The sequence below is a fragment of the Neopsephotus bourkii genome, unplaced genomic scaffold (assembly GCF_033783945.1).
Source record: "Neopsephotus bourkii isolate Nb327-2 ecotype Australia unplaced genomic scaffold, CSIRO-AGI_Nbou_v1 NB_1263, whole genome shotgun sequence".
Lineage (NCBI taxonomy): Eukaryota > Metazoa > Chordata > Aves > Psittaciformes > Psittacidae > Neopsephotus > Neopsephotus bourkii.
The window spans coordinates 226,974-245,668 of NW_026901748.1; the positions used below are offsets into that span (position 1 = coordinate 226,974).

General features: G+C 40.0%; 2 protein-coding genes across 3 annotated transcripts; both read left to right on the forward strand.

Moving 5' to 3' along the window:
- The first annotated feature begins 9,710 nt into the window (after positions 1-9,710).
- On the forward strand, positions 9,711-13,207 carry LOC133218509 (molybdopterin synthase sulfur carrier subunit-like). Of its 2 annotated transcripts, XM_061364990.1 has the most exons (4): positions 9,711-9,855; positions 10,245-10,366; positions 12,813-12,959; positions 13,070-13,207. In XM_061364990.1, the coding sequence occupies exons 1-3, from the start codon at positions 9,844-9,846 to the stop codon at positions 12,937-12,939; spliced, it is 261 nt and encodes an 86-aa protein (XP_061220974.1). In that variant the 5' UTR covers positions 9,711-9,843; the 3' UTR covers positions 12,940-12,959; positions 13,070-13,207. The 2 variants fall into 2 exon arrangements, with proteins under 2 accessions (XP_061220974.1, XP_061220975.1); XM_061364991.1 differs by lacking the exon at positions 13,070-13,207 and having other exon boundaries at positions 10,245-10,355; positions 12,813-12,945.
- On the forward strand, positions 13,095-18,052 carry LOC133218508 (molybdopterin synthase catalytic subunit). The gene is made up of 5 exons (XM_061364989.1): positions 13,095-13,231; positions 14,104-14,239; positions 15,060-15,213; positions 16,644-16,767; positions 17,940-18,052. The coding sequence occupies exons 2-5, from the start codon at positions 14,119-14,121 to the stop codon at positions 18,006-18,008; spliced, it is 468 nt and encodes a 155-aa protein (XP_061220973.1). The 5' UTR covers positions 13,095-13,231; positions 14,104-14,118; the 3' UTR covers positions 18,009-18,052.
- The last annotated feature ends 643 nt before the right edge of the window (positions 18,053-18,695 follow it).

Sequence of the window (18,695 nt, forward strand, 5' to 3'; positions counted from 1 at the left end):
TCTTCTCATAACTTCAAATACCACTTTAGTTCAACTAATCACTTGTGAATTTTTAATTTGATAAACTAATCACAGGGTCTAGACTTATTTTCAAAGTACAGGACAATTTTACTTCCTAGGAATCACCTCTAGGTCTGCCCACAATCGTGGTCGGGGGGGGGGGCGGGGGGCCACCAGCACCCTGACCCTAGCTATATAGGTCAGCTGATGATGTACACAGACAGCACATGAAATGCACAACTTCATTAACTTGTACCTTAATTTCTTTGACAAAAGCATGCCCATCTTTATGCACAACTTTTAAAACTTTCTTTTTTATTTTTATATTGAGAGAACAATTACACTCTGTAATTGGACACATGAAGTTCTTCGGAAATCTGGGTTCACTTGTCCTTAAATTTATAAAAGACTAACAAAAGATTTGATCAATCTGAGTTCTACTTACATATCATTGTTATATTGTCAACCCATAGTTAGTAGACCCATGAGCAGTTTATTTTGGTTTAAACCCCACACTGCTTCTGAAATAAATGATTCCACTTTCCCACTGCTTGCTCCCACCTGCACCTTTTCTCCTGAGCTGGCATCAATGTTGGTGCAGCTGCATGGTGAACCGATACACTTTCTTTGTAAAGTTTTTTTTGGCTGCTGCTACACAGCTTTCAACGGTTACCACATTTGATGGCAAGGCTGGCTACACTAGCTGAAAAGTGTCTGCAGAATTAAAAATGTTACACATGTACATACTATGGCAACAAATGCTTTTGTTAGCCTTTTAATACAAGGCCAGTAATCATAAGGATCAGGTTTATTGAAGTTTATTTATTGTTTCATCATGAATAAAAAGAGGTAATTGATAACTCATTATCTGCAATACTTTAAAGGCATTATGAATTTTTGTGAGACCTGTAAGTGTAAATTCTTCAAAAGGGACTGTAAATGTCCTCACTGCAGAAAGCACATAAAGCTCCATGAAACTCAAGCTTGCAGACACCACACTGCATGTATTAAGTAGACATGGTGTGCTTCAAACTTTCCAGCTATTATTACTTCTCATGGTTTAGATATATAGGTTTAAGAGGAACTGACAAGATTATTTTTAGGATTAGGTATATATTCTGGCCAGCCAGGAAAACCTAAATTTCAGTAATGGTTTTACCCCTTCATCTAAAACAGAAAGGCAAAGAAACATACATTTATTTTAATTAACATTCAGTTTCCATTTGTATGAATCCTGCAGAATTTGAGTAAGGGACATCAGCTGTCTAAAAAAGACCAAAGTTTGCAATTCCCAGAGCCCTATGAAGTTGTTGTATGTCGGTCAGAGGATGCTTCTCTCAAGCTGCTACAGGCAGCACATTTACCACACACTCTGGAGGCATTCTACAGTATATCTAGACTCATTGCAAAGGTGAGAAAAAGAAGGGCTGCTGGTGTCTGTCCTTCAGAGCAAACACCAACCAGGAGCAAGTATGTGCAGGTCCTACTGCTCCCTGGAAAAAGAGGTTGCAGATCCCTGGCTGTGGGTATGTATTTTTATTAAATAAAATTTCAAAAATAAAAAGTACTCATTCAAAATAAAAATTTGAGGCTAGGAGAAGGCCTGACTAAGGAAAAGAAAGAGGCCAGAGGGCAGTCTTGAGGCTGAAATGTGCTGGGGTAAAACAACTGGGATATTCCCATGAACTTAACAAAAAAAAAAAAAAAAAAAAAAGAAATACAAACAACCAACAAAATAAAAAAGCAAAAGAAAAAGGGTAACACCATAATTCTACTCAAATAGGATTTATACTAGTAAATGTTTGTCTTTAGCTGCTAGTTGGAAAAAACTTGCCACAACTGCAGTTTTCCCTAATATCTTTACCAAGCATGCCACTACTCAATCTCCATGGTAGTGATAACCTGGTAAATCATCTGAGTTAATCCATGGAAACATGTCAGTGCTTCTGCTCATGGAGGGATTATACTGTTCTGTTAATTTTCATTTTAATTATTGAATAGCTTTATTCCAAATACAGTAGTGGAAAAGCAGAAGCATTTTAGAAGACTTTAAGGCTTATATCACACAACTTTCATGTTATTAACACATTCAGATTCAGTTTGTGAAACCATCCATTTGAAAAAATTTATATATGTACTGAACGGCTAAGGAAAAGAAAGTCTTTTAAAATCCATGTTCTCACCAAATATCTATTGGCAAGAGAAAGTTGATGAGGAAAATACCACACATGACCTCTCCCAGTACAAGGACTCTTGGGTATTCAAAGCCTGCATTCTGCTTACACAGGCACGACCATATGTCTGGACTGATGTCTACATCACTGCTTTCTCCTGTGCCACACTGGTGTCACTATTTCAGTGTTGTTTTTAGTACCTGTGTCTCCATGTACTAAATATAAGAAAGAGTTCAACTATTAAAACTTTCTTATTTGGAGTTTTAAAATATGCAGAAGTGATCATTATTTAGACATGAGCAGCAAATGCACAATACACCTATAAATTGATGGGACAATTTCAGTTAAGTTTTGATAAGATTTAGGTGTCTAGTCTAGTCCCAGATGATCCTCCTATAGTCACTGAAGCTCTACAGCTGCCTCTAGACAGCATATATCTTAGGAGAAGTATCAAAATTAGGCTGGTGTAAGACCTAATCTGCTTTCTAAAGATATCTCTACCTCTTCATTAGCTATAGGAGATGCCTAGCCAAGAAATTAGGACTCATTAAATAACCCCTGGACAGCTAAAATTAGGTCAAAGTACTTCCATCCTTTCTGACAGACCTCAGCTCAGAACCTTCTCACAGAAACAGCTGCTACTGTAGCAGCTTTGCTACTTCTCTCCACTAAAGCTCCAGTTTAGTCTTTTATTTTTCATCTTTATCTTAGTTTTTGCAGTTCCTGTGATACCTTTGAAGTTTCCTATGAGTTGTCAATACCACTTAAGACTTAAAGAGACTGACTCAAATGCACCAAATGCATCCTGCCATGAAGACTGTCAACAGCTTCACAATTCCTCTCAGGCATTCACACACCTATGGCGCTTAGAGTACCTTTCTGGGTTTTACTCAGCAACAAAGCTACATTTTCTGCATTACTTCTGTTGTCTCAGTGTGCATGCTGGAGTCCCAGGTTCCGTGTTATGCATCATTGGCTTTGTCATCTCTCAGGACATGGAAATTTTCTTTTCTCCTACATTATCATCTACACTGAGCCAAATTGAGGTCTGCCCTACGTTAAAATCACTTAGCCAGAACCCTTAAGATATCTTCCAGTGTTTCCAAGGCATTAGGCTTTTCAGCTGATCATTGTTCCTGTACTGTATTTATGTTGGTCAATGTCCTTGGAGCTCAGCAGGGCAAGGAAGTGAACAATCTTGGTCCTGAATCCTCAGCCTAACCCACAGTAGAGCACTCTTTGCTCTTTAAAAAATACTGTATAACTTCTACAAATGGAATGGGTGTTGACTTCATATTTTTGTGTATTTAATAAAAATGAGGATAAAACCTTGGGAATTTTGCTCTCCTTTCAAAGCTAAGAAATAATAATAAACTTCACCAACTTTAATGAGAGCTCACTTAACATGCCATTATGCAGACAGGTTAAGAATATTTTTTTCTTTCAAAATCTTAACATTCCAAGATCTCTATGTGATTAGAATTCATTTCAATATTTCTGTTGAATGCAGAGTTTAGGGAAAGTAAAACTATTTTTGCCCTAAGAATAGAAAAAGAATAAGACATAATTTGAGAGCTATAACACTGAACAGTTCACTCCTTACTCTAGCTAAGTACAATGACAGAGTGATCATTTATTGACATGTTCATTTCAGAAACAGACTACACATTGGTCTGAAAATAAGATGTCAGCTGGTGCCCTCATGTGGATATGTGTGCTGTTATATATAATAGAAAATGAAACTTATAGTCAAAACAATGCCATAGAAACTTTAGGATCTCAGTTTTGCACACAGAATTTGAATTGTCTGATTAAGGTATGCTTTCTCTATTTGCTAGCAATGCAGTCTATCCCATGTTTCTTAGTTGTAAGCAGAATTTCCTAGTTGGATGGCAGATTGTAGCATGGCTTTTAACATAAATATGAAGTACAAAACTGAATTCTTTCTTGACTGTGCAGTCACAACCTATCTCCCCTACAAGAACTATTGATTCATATTAAAAAGTAAAAGTTATCTGGTCACTGGCTTTCAGAACTAATCACACAATTTTTTTTCCCCAGGGTCTCAAAAAAAAAAAAAAAAAAAAAAAAAATTCAGCAGACTAAAATCTTTCTTAAAAAAAAAAAAAGAAGTCTTTCTTACTTACAAAGAAAGCATTCCAGTCATAAAGGAACACAGAGAAGAACTGAATAAGCACAGTCTTCACAGGCCACACAGGCTGATGGAAATAATTCCTGTTTGATCAACCTTAGTGGAAGACAGTTTAAGTCAGGATCCATCCATGTTTTTCTGGAAATGTGTGGAACAGGTGAGTGAAGAGCATAAAACATTTCCAATAGGTATACTAATTCAGTTTGTAGTGACTAATTCAGTCAGCTCAACACATTGACTATATGATGATTAACATCTGCAGACTGTCAGTAAGGCTACTACATAGAAAGTAGGTACGAGAGGTATGGGAGACATGAGAACACAGCATGAGGCAAACTGCAGCCAACGCCTGAGGCAGGGTCAGTGCAGATCTTCTCCTAGTATCTCTTGTGCCACCATCTCTTTGGAGTGCTTACGAAAGTGTACACATTTTTCACTCTATTAGCACAAATGCTAAAGTTTAAGTGTAGAATTAATCAGCATGTTTAAATACAAGCCCAGCATTCTACAGAATCATGAAAAGACTGAAGACAAACCACCTAGAACACTTTAACATATATCAAAAGAATTCAGCAGGTAATACAACCAGAAGCTAAATCTAAGGTAGACTACCATTTGCAGAATATCCTATTGCAATTATGCTGTGTGTGCTCCCAGTATATGAAATACTGCTAAAACTTCAACAGAACTTCCATTTTCAAGTTGAGCAAAGCAACTACAATGGTTATAAAAAACTACTAAGGAGGGTACCCACAATCCGTAATCTTGTACGACAAAACTCAAATTCTGATATGGTGAGTAAAGAGGTTGGTTTCATTTTCATCAGCCACCCACCAATCAGGTAACTCCTGTGGAATTTCACTGGTTTCAGCAAATTCATATTATGAAATGTTTCTTACATTGTGCAATGTTTCGAATCCTTACACATCATGATAATTAAAAGGCCAACAGTTTAATCTGGGAATATAAACTAAAACTGTACTTCTTATCTGCAGGCATTTCATGTCTCCCTGTGCTAGGTGCTTTGTAAAAGGAGCACAGAAGAACATAGAAGCCAAGTGAAATACTACAGAGAAGAAATTTCATCTTTTTAAATGTAGTCAGAAACATGACTTGTCAACTGGGTAACATTCAAAATTCTTTGCCTTTGCAACTACTTTGTTACATGAATTTGGGGCTTTTGTAGTTAATAATAAACTCTTGGAATTACGATTTTTTCTTTATAATGACAGAAAACACATTTGATATTTTTAATATTTAGATTAACCAGATCAAATGACAGCTGAGTAGATCAGTAAAAGGCACTTCATAATATGAGATTCTATGGGTTAAAACTTGTGTTTTCCTTTGGCGTTGAATGTTGCAGAAATAGTTTTTACCATTCATTTTTGAATGCCCTAATGCCGTTTCCCTGCATTCCTCAGAGCATGCTGAATGATCATCCAAGCCCCCATAGGTAGCTTTATTTGAATGATGTTGGTGTGCATGTTGGCTTAATATAACCTTTAGCTATCCTTTGGGGTAAAGGACAGTATGGAAATGAAAAGAGGTCATCTCTTTAGTAATAATGTAGCTGACAATGGAAAAGGAAAATACTTTATGCAAAATCTGAAAATTTATGGATTTTTAAAAACCTTATTTAAGAAGTTACATATTTCACTTACTGCTGTTGCGCAACAAAATAAAAAGAAATTCTTGTAGGAAAGTCCTGCCCATAAATGAGACAGTTGAACAGAAAGAGTTGTGTGCCTATGAATTATAGTTTCAGACTGCTTATACTCTGTATTCTTTCTCTGTACTTGTGCAATGAATTTGTACTGGAAGGCCCTCTTAAACTGGGTGATCTATTGGCTTAGGGAGCTAACGATTAATTCCAGATGTGGTCATGCTCTTCTAGCCCTTCAAAAAGTAACTACTGCACCATCTGTTTTGTAATAGACAATTTCAAAGAGTGCCAAGGGGAATGTTAAAATCATTGGTCAAATGGCCACATATACCTCGCACACAGGAATCCTAAAGGTCATAGTGCCTCAGACAGATTCATATTTTCACATTTTTCTCTCCTTTATTCCACCATGGAAACTAAAGGAACAGCTCTCCTTCCTCCCAAAACAGGAAGGAGATGTTTTCCAGATTATTACCAGCGTTGACATAGGATGAGGCCAAATTCAGACCTGAATTCAACGGAATGACTGGAATCCATGGTGACATATCTCTTATACTTGCCACACTTTTGGATCTTTGTAGATTACTCCAAACAGCTTTGGTTTTCCTTTCTTACCACCTCTCTCTCTCCCCCCCCCCCTTTTTTTTTTTCTTAATGAACTTGCTAGCAGAAGAATAATGCTAAACTGACTTCAGATCTGGCTGGTTGCCCAAGATAAACAAAGGGTGCAACAGGTAATGAAGGGTTATTCCAGACCATGGTAATTTTTATTTTATTTTTCCTGGTTATTTCAGGAAGCTGGAAGTAAAGAAATGGTGTCTGTCTTCTAAATACTGTTATGCATCAATATCTACATCTCGGGTGCATAACAAAGATGCATGTCTAGCACCAACATAACTTAAATTCTTCACAACAGTAAAACTGAAGTAAAAGAAGTTCTCTTAAGACTTCCTAAGCATAAATCTTAACATTAGAACAGTAACTCATGATTTATACCAAACAGTCCTGAGAAAAAGTCTAAAATGAAAACAAAAGGAAACAGAAAATCTACTAGAGGTTAGACAATCACAATCTTTTGCAGTCCCAGAGAGTCACTTTTCCTGCAGTGACATTAAGTAAATCATTGGTAAAAAGGAAAAAAAGATTAACAGTATGTCTCCAGTTCATTCCTCTCGTTTGTGTTTTTTTTTTTTTTCCCTATTACATAGAGTCATGTTTTATACCAATTTTTGTAATAAGTTCTTTTAAAAACAGCTTAGGACTTGCAGACTACCCCCCCTAACTTAAGTTCTGCTGACTTTGCTGTGGTTCTATCCATTCACTGCACACTGCAGAAACAGTGTAACCGTAAGCTTAGTGTTGGGTATACTCCATCTAGAGAGTTCAAAGTTTGCTGCTGGTAAGTAAAAAATAAGTTAATAGGAATCCTAATCATTTGACTCTCTTTAGTAGTATTAGAATTGAATTTCTTTAAGTCATAGTCTATTTGTGTGGTGTAAGAGAATTCCATGCAGTCAGATTTGCACTTTTTCAGTATTAAACGCTATTAAAATAAAGGAAGGTTGAAAAGCGAAATAGGAAATGTCTGCTTTGGAGGGCTTCATCATAGCTTCATCTCAGCATTATGAGAGGCTAACACATATACTGGTGTAGGGGGATGCATACACACCTGTTAGGTAAAGCAAAGGCCCCACGGCTCAGGACAAGATTTAATTCAAAACATAAGACTCAGAAAATAACACTTAAAACTAGATTATATACATTGTAGCTACTTAAAATTACACAGAAAGTTGCAGAAAGAAAACGGCGTCTGAAAGAAGGATTCAAACCAGAAAATATTTTAAGAGAAAATCATGTGGAGCTAGCCTACAGAAATCAGAGAAGAGATGGTTTTGAAATCCCAGTCTCTGAAGAGCTAACATACCTCCTCCAGAACTATAGAAACAGCTTCCATTTTGTCTTGCGCAGGTGTCTCCTCTCCTCAGAAAACCACACAAGTAAAGGAAAGCAATATGAACCAAAATTCACTGTTGCAAACTGAGCACTGTAGTAGTTACACCTCTCACTGAGGCTGGTATTCCTGTAAGAAGAGACCTCCGGAATGAAGAGGTATCTAGGAAGAGTTTTGGTTTACACATTCATTTTACACCTCAGCTTAATTCATGCTGTTAAGAAAATTTAATTTCTTTGTGCGTGTTCTAGAACATAGCTAATAGATTATCCTACTCTACTGCTGTCCCTTCTAAGCACAAATTCTGCCTTTAACTAAGGGCTGAAGACTGAGCCATCCTCTGAAAAATACTCAAGAATTAGCTTAGATGAGTCACTAATTTGAGCTCAAATAAAGAAAACCCAGAAATTCTCTCCTTATTTCACAGTGGACCTAACTCTAAATTCAACCCTAAATATAAGGATAAATCTTTCAAAACTCACTGTTTTCTAGGCTTAGAGGCTAATTTGCTCCAGGTGAGCCCAGCACTCAGTCACCTCACTTTAAGGACAGACAACTGTGGCACATCTTTTGCACAGGGAAAACATGCCAGCCACTTGCTAGCTGGGTCATATATACCTTTTCAAAGTAATTTATTTAATTTAAGATGTATAGATCCAAAATTAAACAGCCCAGGGAAGAAAGAAAGCAATCATTTTACTCACTTGACACGTGCTGTCCTGGGGAGAGTTCAATTTGTAATAGTAGTAAATCATTTACAAAAAAAAAAAAAAAAAAAGAATACAGTTTAAATCACTTATTTGTTCCACACAGCAGAAGATAAGCACGTGGTGTACAAACTCCATGGAAATAACAGTATTTGTATTGCATATTTTTCTGGAAGAATTTATCACTCCAACTTTTGCTGCCTTTGTACTTCAGAGGCAAGAATTATTACATAGAAAAGTCTGTTTCTTTTCTCAGCCATTTTTTGAAATGACTGGATAGTGATCCTGTATTTGAAGGTGCTTTATTTGCCTCCCTGGGGGGGGGCCTTTTTTTCTGACATTATTGCATCCATCTAGGACAGATGTTTTCCACCTGTCTGAATCACAGTTACCAATGACAAACTCCATGTCATTGATAAAAACCACAGAGTTTCCCTGCCTGACCTGGCAGGAGCAGCTTCTCTTTTATTGTTGTAGGGTAACAAGTGTTACCAGGCAAGCACAGAAATAACCCTGGCCACCCACAAAAATGCAGTTTTGGGGTACAACTGCTGTGGCTGCACATACCCCATGCTGTGTTCTCCTCCTGCCTGGTGCACAACAGCAGGAGGTTGGCCATTGTTCACCATCGATTCACCACATCTTTCCATGCACGGAGCTCCTGATGGTGTATGATTGGTCAGGGAGAGACAGATGCCACAACCACCTCCATACTGAAAGAAAGCCCAACCCAGAATCCTGTATCAGCATTTTGGAGGGTCTTTAGCTTTTACATGTTATGTATACCTATTAAGTGCCTGTGTAGTGCATGTGTAATATGTGCAGGGCAGTGGACACGTTTGAAACCACTTGCAATCCCTATGCACTCTGCAAACAGCCCATGTGATAACCCGTCTTTAAGCAAAAACTAGAGGCTGCCTTTGGGCGATAAACACACAGCCTCTCACATTCTGCTCTCCCACCATCTCCCACCGCCGCCTCACTCCTCCATTACCGCCGGTGCAAGGGAAGACGCGCGATCCCGGGCTGCACCACACCGCTAAGGCCGGGTTGCCCCGACCCTACCGCAGCGAGGAGGCGCAACGCTCCCAGCCTAGGCCGCAAGGGGCGGTCCGGACACGACGCCTCTCGGCCGGGCGCAGGCGCCACCGTGAGCCCGCGGTGGAGGGCTAGCCGCCCGGGGAGGGGGCTCCATGCGCTGCCAGGTACGTGCAGCCGGCCGGTGCCTCTGGAAAGCGGGCACCGGCTGCAGGGGAGGGGGACGGTGGGGCGTCCTCAGGCCCGCTCTTCAGCGAGCAGAGGCAAGGCGGGCGAGGCCTGGGCGGCGGGAGCAGTACACGGATCCGCGCTGACAGACACCCCCCCTTCGCCCTTTTCCCTGCTCTCTTTCTGGCAGCCGGGGGAACGCCACAGAGCTTTATCGGCATTAAAAGAAAAGCAACCCAAACCGGCAGAACCAAACCCAGGGAAAGCTTTTTCTCACTCCTGTTTGGTTTCGGTTGTTTGTTTTGGTATTATCGGAGAAGTTAACGTGCAACAGCGCTGTTTTCCTTCGGTAGGCCCCGCTCCCTTGACGCCGTTTGTTCCCGGGCAGGTCTCGGTGCTGTATTTCGCCCGGAGCGCGGAGCTGGCGGGGCTGAGGAGTGAGACCCTCTCGGTTCCGCGCGAGATCACCGCGCTCCAGCTCTGGGAGGAGATCGTCAAGGTGCACCCCAGGTACTCGGCAGACCTGCTGCCGCGGCTTGTTTGGTAAACACAGGTTCAGCATTTGGAGTTGATCTGGAACACGTATCAGTACTTAGGTACCATAAACCCAGCATTACCTTGTTCTCGTAACCTGCATCAAGTGTTCTGTGTTTTGGCCAGCTGGAAGTGCTGTAGCTTTAGGTATAAACAGGGAAAAGCTAGGTCCAATAAATGTACACGAAAGTTAAGCCTGAGGGGTACCTTGGGTCTGTGGCCTGTTGTCTAGGAGGGCCAAGTGTGGTAAAACATGTTGCATGTGAGAACTGAGCTGTGTTATTAACCTGTGGAGAAGGTGAGATGGCTCAAGGAAGAATCAAACATAGCCAGGGCAATAAATAAATTAATAATAACAAGCAGGTGTTTCTTATCACTTACATTTAATGGTACTATTAGCCATTGGTCTGAGCTTACAGCATGCTCTAGAAGGGAGGTCAGGAAAGGAGCTGAAGCTCTGCCACAGGTTTCCAGCCACTCAGCCACTTACACAGTAGGTAGGCTTGGCCACTTTCTGTCTCCTCTGCTTTGAAAAAAAACCACAAACACCCACTGCTGCTGGCATTTCACAGGGAGTCTGGTCCTGAGAATGCGCAGGTGTGCACTATGAAGACCCATGTAGCACTCACTGCTGCTCTCTGGAGGTGTCAGCAGAAATTCCCCCTCAGGTTAAGGCTGAGAGAAGGTGCTCAGTCCTGTCAAGAATGAGTCTGATAGACAAAGGGACAAAGGTGCAAGACTGTTTTGGAAGGTGGAGTGAAAAAAAAAAAAAGCCAATAAAGGTATGGTATAACAGAGGTTGACGTCCTCAGGATTTAGTGCTTAATGCTTTGGAATTTCTAAAACTTTGGACTTAGGTGCCAGAGTCTTCCTTTAGGCACCACCATTTTTTATTTGGCCTGCTCTCAAAGGCAGTGAATAAAATTAACCATTTATCAACGCCATCTGTTTTCAAGTGTCATGCTCTAAGTTGGATCAGGGACCTTTTTCTTACAAAGAACTGAGTCTGTTTTTGGGGAGGAGGCAGTAGGGAGTGTATGTATTTTACTTTGCATCCTGTGTATTTTACTTTGTGTCAGAAGCCGCAGCAGCACCGTTTGTCAGTTTGCCATAGTTTGTCAACTTTGTCCTTTTATGAATGATGACTTGGGGCAGTACATTTTGCATGTGCATATACTTCACAGTGGCCTTCTTGGAAAATGCTTCTGCTTCTAGCTTTTCTGGAAAACCTCAACTTAACAGTAGGGCATTGACCACAGACTTCTATTCACATTGCTAATAGATATTCAGACTGCAGCTTGAGCATACTTGACAATGCTCTTCTGTTCCACCCATTTTCCCCAGTGAATTGACTCACAAATGACATTAATTAGAGCCCATCCTTCTAATGGGCACTTCAGTTTCATAGCTGTGCTCAGTTCCTTAGTGGCTTGCTTTACTTCCATACAGTCCTACCCTTCACCCTGCACACTGAGACAGTGCTACTGTGTTTTGCGCAGCCTGTGCCTTGCCTACTTTTGTCTATCTGGCTGGTAGGAAGTAAGATAATTTTTGCTTGTACCCTTTTGGCATGCCTGCTTGTTTCTAGGCGATACATCTTTCTGCTGTCAGTGCCAGATTTTGGAGTCTCAGTAGCAGTTACCACACTTGCACCTTCTAAAGAAAAATGTTTGCATTCTTTTTCTTGTGTCTTACTGGTGTTGCCCTCATATTCACCATTTGTCTGCACTTAGTCATGAAAGTGAGTCCATGCCTCATGATACCGAGAGCTGTGGACTCTCACAGCAAGGCCTCACAGATGTGAAATCCAAAATTATGTAGAAGATCTGCCAGAAAACACACCATTATCTGCCTTCTTGGTTCTGTACCCACTCCTTATTAATAGTAAATTTCAGACCTGTAAGTACAAAAGACCTAAAGCCTCATAAACTGTGAGGTTATGCAAGAGCAACTGTCTGACTAGTGGATCTTCATGAGATCTCACAAACAGCATCCCATAATGCCTCTTGCCATGTAAGAAAATTGCTGTAGTCCAGCCAGGCTGAATCAAGGGAGCATTTCCTTCTAATCCCAGATTGGATGATTGCTGCCTCTTGAGTTACCTACTTTGTTAGAAGCTGCTGAAGTGCTGAAGTGGGGTTGGTGTGCATTGGTTCATTCTGATGCAGGCCACTGACAGATGCAGTTCTTGACTTCTGAAAGGTACACTGAGTTGGTTTCTGCATAGCCACCATAAGAGAACCTGAGTAGGAGTGTTTGTTGTATTTTTGAAAGTGTATTGCAAGCAGGGTTGTGTAAGTCTCAATGCTGTTTACCTCAGCTGTGCTGGATAGTGCAGCACTTTGCTGTTTAATGAAATCTCATGTTTAAATGCGAACACTCTACTTAGAAATCTATTTGTGCTCCTGCCAATTCCCTTCAGGCTTGCTGTCATCCGGGATCAGGTAGTTTTTGCTGTTCGGCAGGAGTACGTGCTTCTTGGAGATCAGCTCCTGGTCCTGCAGCCTGGAGACGAGGTTGCCATCATCCCACCAATTAGTGGAGGATGAATCTACTGAAGTTCTGTTAGGTAGGTATCACTTCTTGCTTAGTTTCCTATGGAGTGTCATCCTGTGCTAAAATATTTCATGGATTCTGTGTAATGTTCCAGTAATATATTTATTTTTTATTTTTGTTTAGGTCGAGAGAGGTGATTGCAGTTCGGTCCCTCCATATTGATACTCTTTTGAGAGAACATAACTTGTTTTTCCTCCTGCAGAAAACGTTGACCAGAAACTACAAGTTAGCGCACCAGTAAATGATTAACGCATAAACGGTAAATGAAAGAAAATTGCCAGGGAGGTCAGTCATTGTTTTGAATTTGAGTTTTAGGTCTTGTTATTCTTTTGCAGTTGTTTCTGTCTGCCAGTGGATATGCAGCTTGCCAAGTAAGATAATAATGAAAAAACTCATGCCACTTTTTTAACAGAAGTGATGATACAGAAAAAGAAGTGACTGCTGCATTTTTTAATTTTCTTTATTTTTATTTTTTTTAGAATTTGCTGTCAAAGGAAGAGGTGTCCTTAGAATAGCTTCATTTCTTTGCATGCATTGAAGTAGCAGTCCATGTATTTTTTTAAGTCCCTTCTAACCCTAACAATCTGATTTACGGCAGCTTGTTCCTTTCCTGCTGCTCAAAATACTTTGTGTCCTTCTCATTCTTACATGAACTGATGACTGGTTTCTGCTCAGAGAAATTAGAAGTGTCTCCTGTGTCACTGGAACAGACTGGTAATATGAGGTCATAAATGTCCCGGAGAGGATTAGAAGTCGAATTCGTGTTTATCAGAAATCTCTATTTTAGTTTGTTTGATTTCTGGATGAGATAGGGAGGAGGGGTTAATAGTCTTGCCACAAATTTACTAGCACAGTGGTCCATGCTGGTTGATTGTACTCTTAAACTGAGGCCTCAGACTAGGTCTGGTTTTGTTCTACTGGAACAGACTTTCTTACCAGGAAAGAAACTTGTTTGCCTTAAAAACCAGGTCATTGCTTGATATTTGCAGTTGAGGCAAGGCTGCTGAGAAGTGAATTTGCCATGGAGACTGGTCTCTTGAGGCAAGGAAGTAGATGGTGCATGTTTTCTGTATAAATTGAGGCATCAGCACTGAATATAAAGCAGTTGGCCAGCACTAGTATTGCCAAAACCAACAACAGAGTTTGTCTGGTTTCAGCTTTTCTAGTGAGCTATGGATGAAAGCAAAGATGTGCCAAAAGATTTTATCAAGCTCAAGTCTGAAAAGCTCTCTGTAGATGAAGTGTCAGAGCTGGTCATTTCACCATGCTGTGGGGCAGTGTCTCTTTTCATTGGTGAGTTTAATATTTCTGAGCTGGATCTTTGGACATGTAAATATTCTAATTGTGCACACCCCAAACTCATGCTTCTCAAATAAACAAATTCCTGGACCAAACCCAGGATGTTTAGAAAACACGTTCTGAATTATTTAGAACAAGACCATGGCAGCTCTTGAACAGCTGCACTGGGACAAAGTGGTGAGAAGCTTCCTTGATGTTTCGACTGTCCTGGGGCTGAACAGAGCAACAGCTCTGGGCTACAGGATTGCCTGGGAGCTGTTTTCCCCACACCCTCGGCCATAACTTGTTCGAGGTGTGAAGTGGGATGTTGTGGCTAAGCAAATCACAGGTCCAAGCCTGTATGAAAGCTCCTGCAACACAGGTCTTGGTTGAATGGGGGGTGAAGGTTAAGCTTTAGTGATAGCTCTGTCCTGTTGCTTAACGTACATGGTACTCATCTAGAAACCCTTTTGTGTTTAAACCATAGTGCTACTGGTCTTCTAACTACTGAGCCCTTAAATGTTACACGGGCAAATGCAGTAATAGCACCTTAGCTGTTACCACAGGAGATATCGCAGCCTTGGGCATTACAGACTGCAGACTTGTATAAATTAAATTCTTCCTTGTCTATTAAAGATTTCTCTTGTTCAAAGAATCTGTTTACACAGCCATGATTAGGGGAGGTTTTTCGTACTTGCACAGTGCTGACCTTGACTGTAACGGAAGATCCGGGGTTTTATTTGGTATTTCTATGTAATATTAATAATAAATGTGTAATGTAATGTATTATAAACATACATATTTATTAGTGCTTTTGGTTGATAAATCATTTTAGGTACTACAAGAAATAATTTTGAAGGGAAAAAAGTGATTCACTTAGAATACGAAGCGTATATGTCAATGGCAGAGACTGAAATAAAGAAAATCTGCAGAGATGTTAGACAGAAATGGCCATCAGTCAAACATATTGCAGTGCACCATAGACTTGGGTATGTATGGCCAGACCCCATCCTTTTGCATGTGGAATATTAATCCTTGTCTGGTGCATGGCTGTGCTTACATAGTTGCAGGATGTGCAGGAGTCTTTTATAAACCTTGATGCAGCAAAGCTGGCTGTAGAATCAAGTTTGCACTGTGGAGCTAAGCTTTAGAAATTGTCTTTTCGAAGATGTGTATATAGATAGTGTTTGCTGGAGTCCACATTTAGCCAGCAGGATCCTTGATGCTGGTGTGATAGTTTGCAAGTGGGGAGAAGAGACTAGATTTCATTCTAGGATAGGGGAGGCTGTTGGTTTATTTGTTTATTTTTTTAAAGATGTGAAGTTGGCAGCACTTTTTTTTTTTTTTTCCTCTTTTCCATTCAGGTACCACAGAAAGTTCTTATTGTTAGATTGAAGTTAAATTATGCCATAGGGAAAGCTTAAGAAAGCTTAAGACTGTGGGAAGGGGAGAGGCATGGTAATCGCCAGCCATGTTTGCTGGAGAACCTCCTGTTGTTCCTTGAGTTTTGGATAAGCATTTTCTCTTGGGTTCAAAACGTGTAATGCTAGTGTCTGACATAGTCTTGAACCTTCACGGTTCATCAGATTTCTCACTGAAACTACCAGGTTATGCAGAGTATGTTGCAAGCACTTGTTTCCTTTTCTCTCAGCAGAAGGAGCTTAAAGAGGTGGTAATAAAGGGTAATATGAGCTCTGAGGGGTAGTTTCCTTAGATTTTCTCTATAGACAACAGAGGGAATGATTCTCTTGAGGGCTGAAAGCATTTAAACTTAGATTTTCATATGACCTCTTTGCCAAAGGAGTATTACTATAAAGGGGTGGTTGGTAGGCAACTCTTGGGGATATTACTCTTGTGAAGAACAAAACAAAATCTTGTGCTATTTCAGTTAATAACACACCAAACAGGAAAAACTTCATCATTTTAAACTCAAATTTGTCAAAAAGTTTTTATTGCAAAGTCTGCATAGTTTGCAGCACTTAATTTCTTCTTTCACAAATTCTTGTGCAAACTGAGATGATTTCTTAGGTTTTCAGATAAGAACTGGCTGTTCCTAACTTGTTATGGTTCATTGTTAAGCCAGTATCCAGTGAGTTTCCTATGTCCTGTTGCAAGCTAGTGATTTTTCCCATTTTAATTCCATAAGTTTTATTATTAAATAAAAGGGGGAGAAAAAAAGCTTATGTCTGGTGGGTTTATTTATAATGAATTGTGGAATTCTCACATCTGGTACTGATCTTGGTTGTGGTTTTCTTTCTTTTAAAAAGTGTATAATCTTCAATATGGCTTGACACTTACTCAGTATGAATGAGTCAGGAGAGTGTGTGGCCAGAATATTGACGTGACATGGCCACAGCTTTTGGGTGCTCTTGATGTTAAGCATTAGCTAAAGCTGCTGTTGTTCCTCTTCTCTCCCTAGTGTGGTTCCAATAACTGAAGCAAGTGTAATTATTGCAGTCTCCTCTCCACATAGAGCAGAATCCCTTGAAGCTGTAAGGTACTGCATCGATACCTTAAAAGCATCTGTCCCAATATGGAAAAAGGTATGTTTGGGGACAAACTTGATTTTAGGCCTGTGCCAGAGTCTTGGGCAGTTGGGCTGAAGGCTGCTGCTGCTCTTAAGGGAATCTGCTGAAGCACTGTGGGCAGCAGTTGCTCCTGATGGATGCTAAATGTCTAGCACCAGTGGATTTCCTCTAATGCAGCCAGGTGCACCTGTGGCAGGTGGGGCATCTAGAAGGCCCTCCCTTGCCTGTACCATCCAGCTCATCTTCCTTTAATGCCATCCTGGGATCAAAGAGAAGGGGCCCTGAGGTTTTCTGAGTGGCAGAACACAGTTCTGCACAGGCTTGTGGAAGAGCTTTGAGTCAGATTTGCTTTTGACATCATTGTAGTTTGCAAGTAAAAGTGGCTTTCTTGTATTTCTGTTTTCTCCTCATCCCTGTGGCTTTGAGAAAGCACAAAGCATTAAGCAACAGCACATAATGAAGGGATGAGCAAAGGTCCCAAAGCTAGTATGGGCACACAACAATGTGTGAGGAGACCAGCTTGGGTCTAGAAGAGCCTCATTGTATAACCACAGTGTTGCATGCAAATAAAGAGTCTTACCTCTGCCTTCTCTCCCAGGCAGAATTTGCCATGGGGTAAGTGTGATGTTCTCATTACTCCACTTTTCTGATGCTTCTTTCAGGAGACTGGGAGTTCTGTGGTCCCAGAAAGAATAAGCAGGTACTCAGAGCCCTGCTGCATTTGCTAGGTAGGACTGGACTGCTTCTGGGTAGTCCTGGAGGTTAAACAGTCACTGTATTTTGTGTATTGTAATTTTTATTTTTAATACATCTTATATAGACTTAAATGACCCCTATAAATTATGGTACAGTAACATGGCAACATGCAAAAAGGGCAGTTTCAGATATGAGTGCTGTAGACTCTACAGCTTTTATGTAATTTCTTCTAGATCTCTTTCTTGAATTTATTTCAGTATGGATGGGCCCTTCTAAATTTAATAGGGCTCAGCCTGAGCGTCATAATCTGCTCACATGTAAGTCAGTATGTTCTAAGGGTGCTGCCTTCTTTTCTGTTTGCTATCCAAGTGCTGTATAGTCCTGTTGCGATCAGTAAATAATAGCAGAATGGCTGTTGAGTTGTTTGGCCTGGCTGGTGGCTGTATGTAGCAGACTCCACAATATTTCCCGTTCTTTGTTTATATTTGCAGGAGATTTATGAGGACGAATATTCTTGGAAAGAGAACAAGGAATGCTTTTGGGCAAATTCAGGAAAATAGCTTAACTCTTAAAAATAAAGTGTTACTGTTTCTAATGAGCATAATGATTTAACTTTGAGTTGTTTTTACAAAGTATATATTTTAAGCAGGTGTACTAGACATTTCAATCAGTAATTTGATTAGGACTAAGTGAAATAAATGAGTACTAATTAGGTGTTCTTAACTCTCCTTTGAAACCATCTCTGTGCACTTTTGACATGGAGTAGTTTTTTAATAGAATTTACCTAAAATTCTTGATTGCGAATTGTTTTGTCTTCTGTGATACATACTACTTTAATGGGTTTACATTAGTAGTCTTTGTTCACTGACTGTATGGGAGGTCAAAACAGGACAATCATGTTTTTTTTTTTTTTAATCTTAAATTCACTAGTAGTTTAATTCTATATGACTGTGTAGTCATTTTGCAAGCTCTATGCTGTTTTGACATTCTTGTAACATGAAAGCTACTTGAAGTAGATGAAACATTTTGGTACAGAGAAGCAAATACAAACTATTCTCAAGAGTTATTAACTTTTTAGTAGCGGTTGCGTTCCAGTAGCTCTGTCTCACGGCAGCATTTTTACTGTGCAGCTGATGCTACAAGTCCGTTGCATTAAAAAAATATGGATAGACCTTGATTCAAAGTTAGGTCAAATATGCTACCAGCAGCAAACTTGCTTTAGCAATAATATGCAAACCTGTAACTGC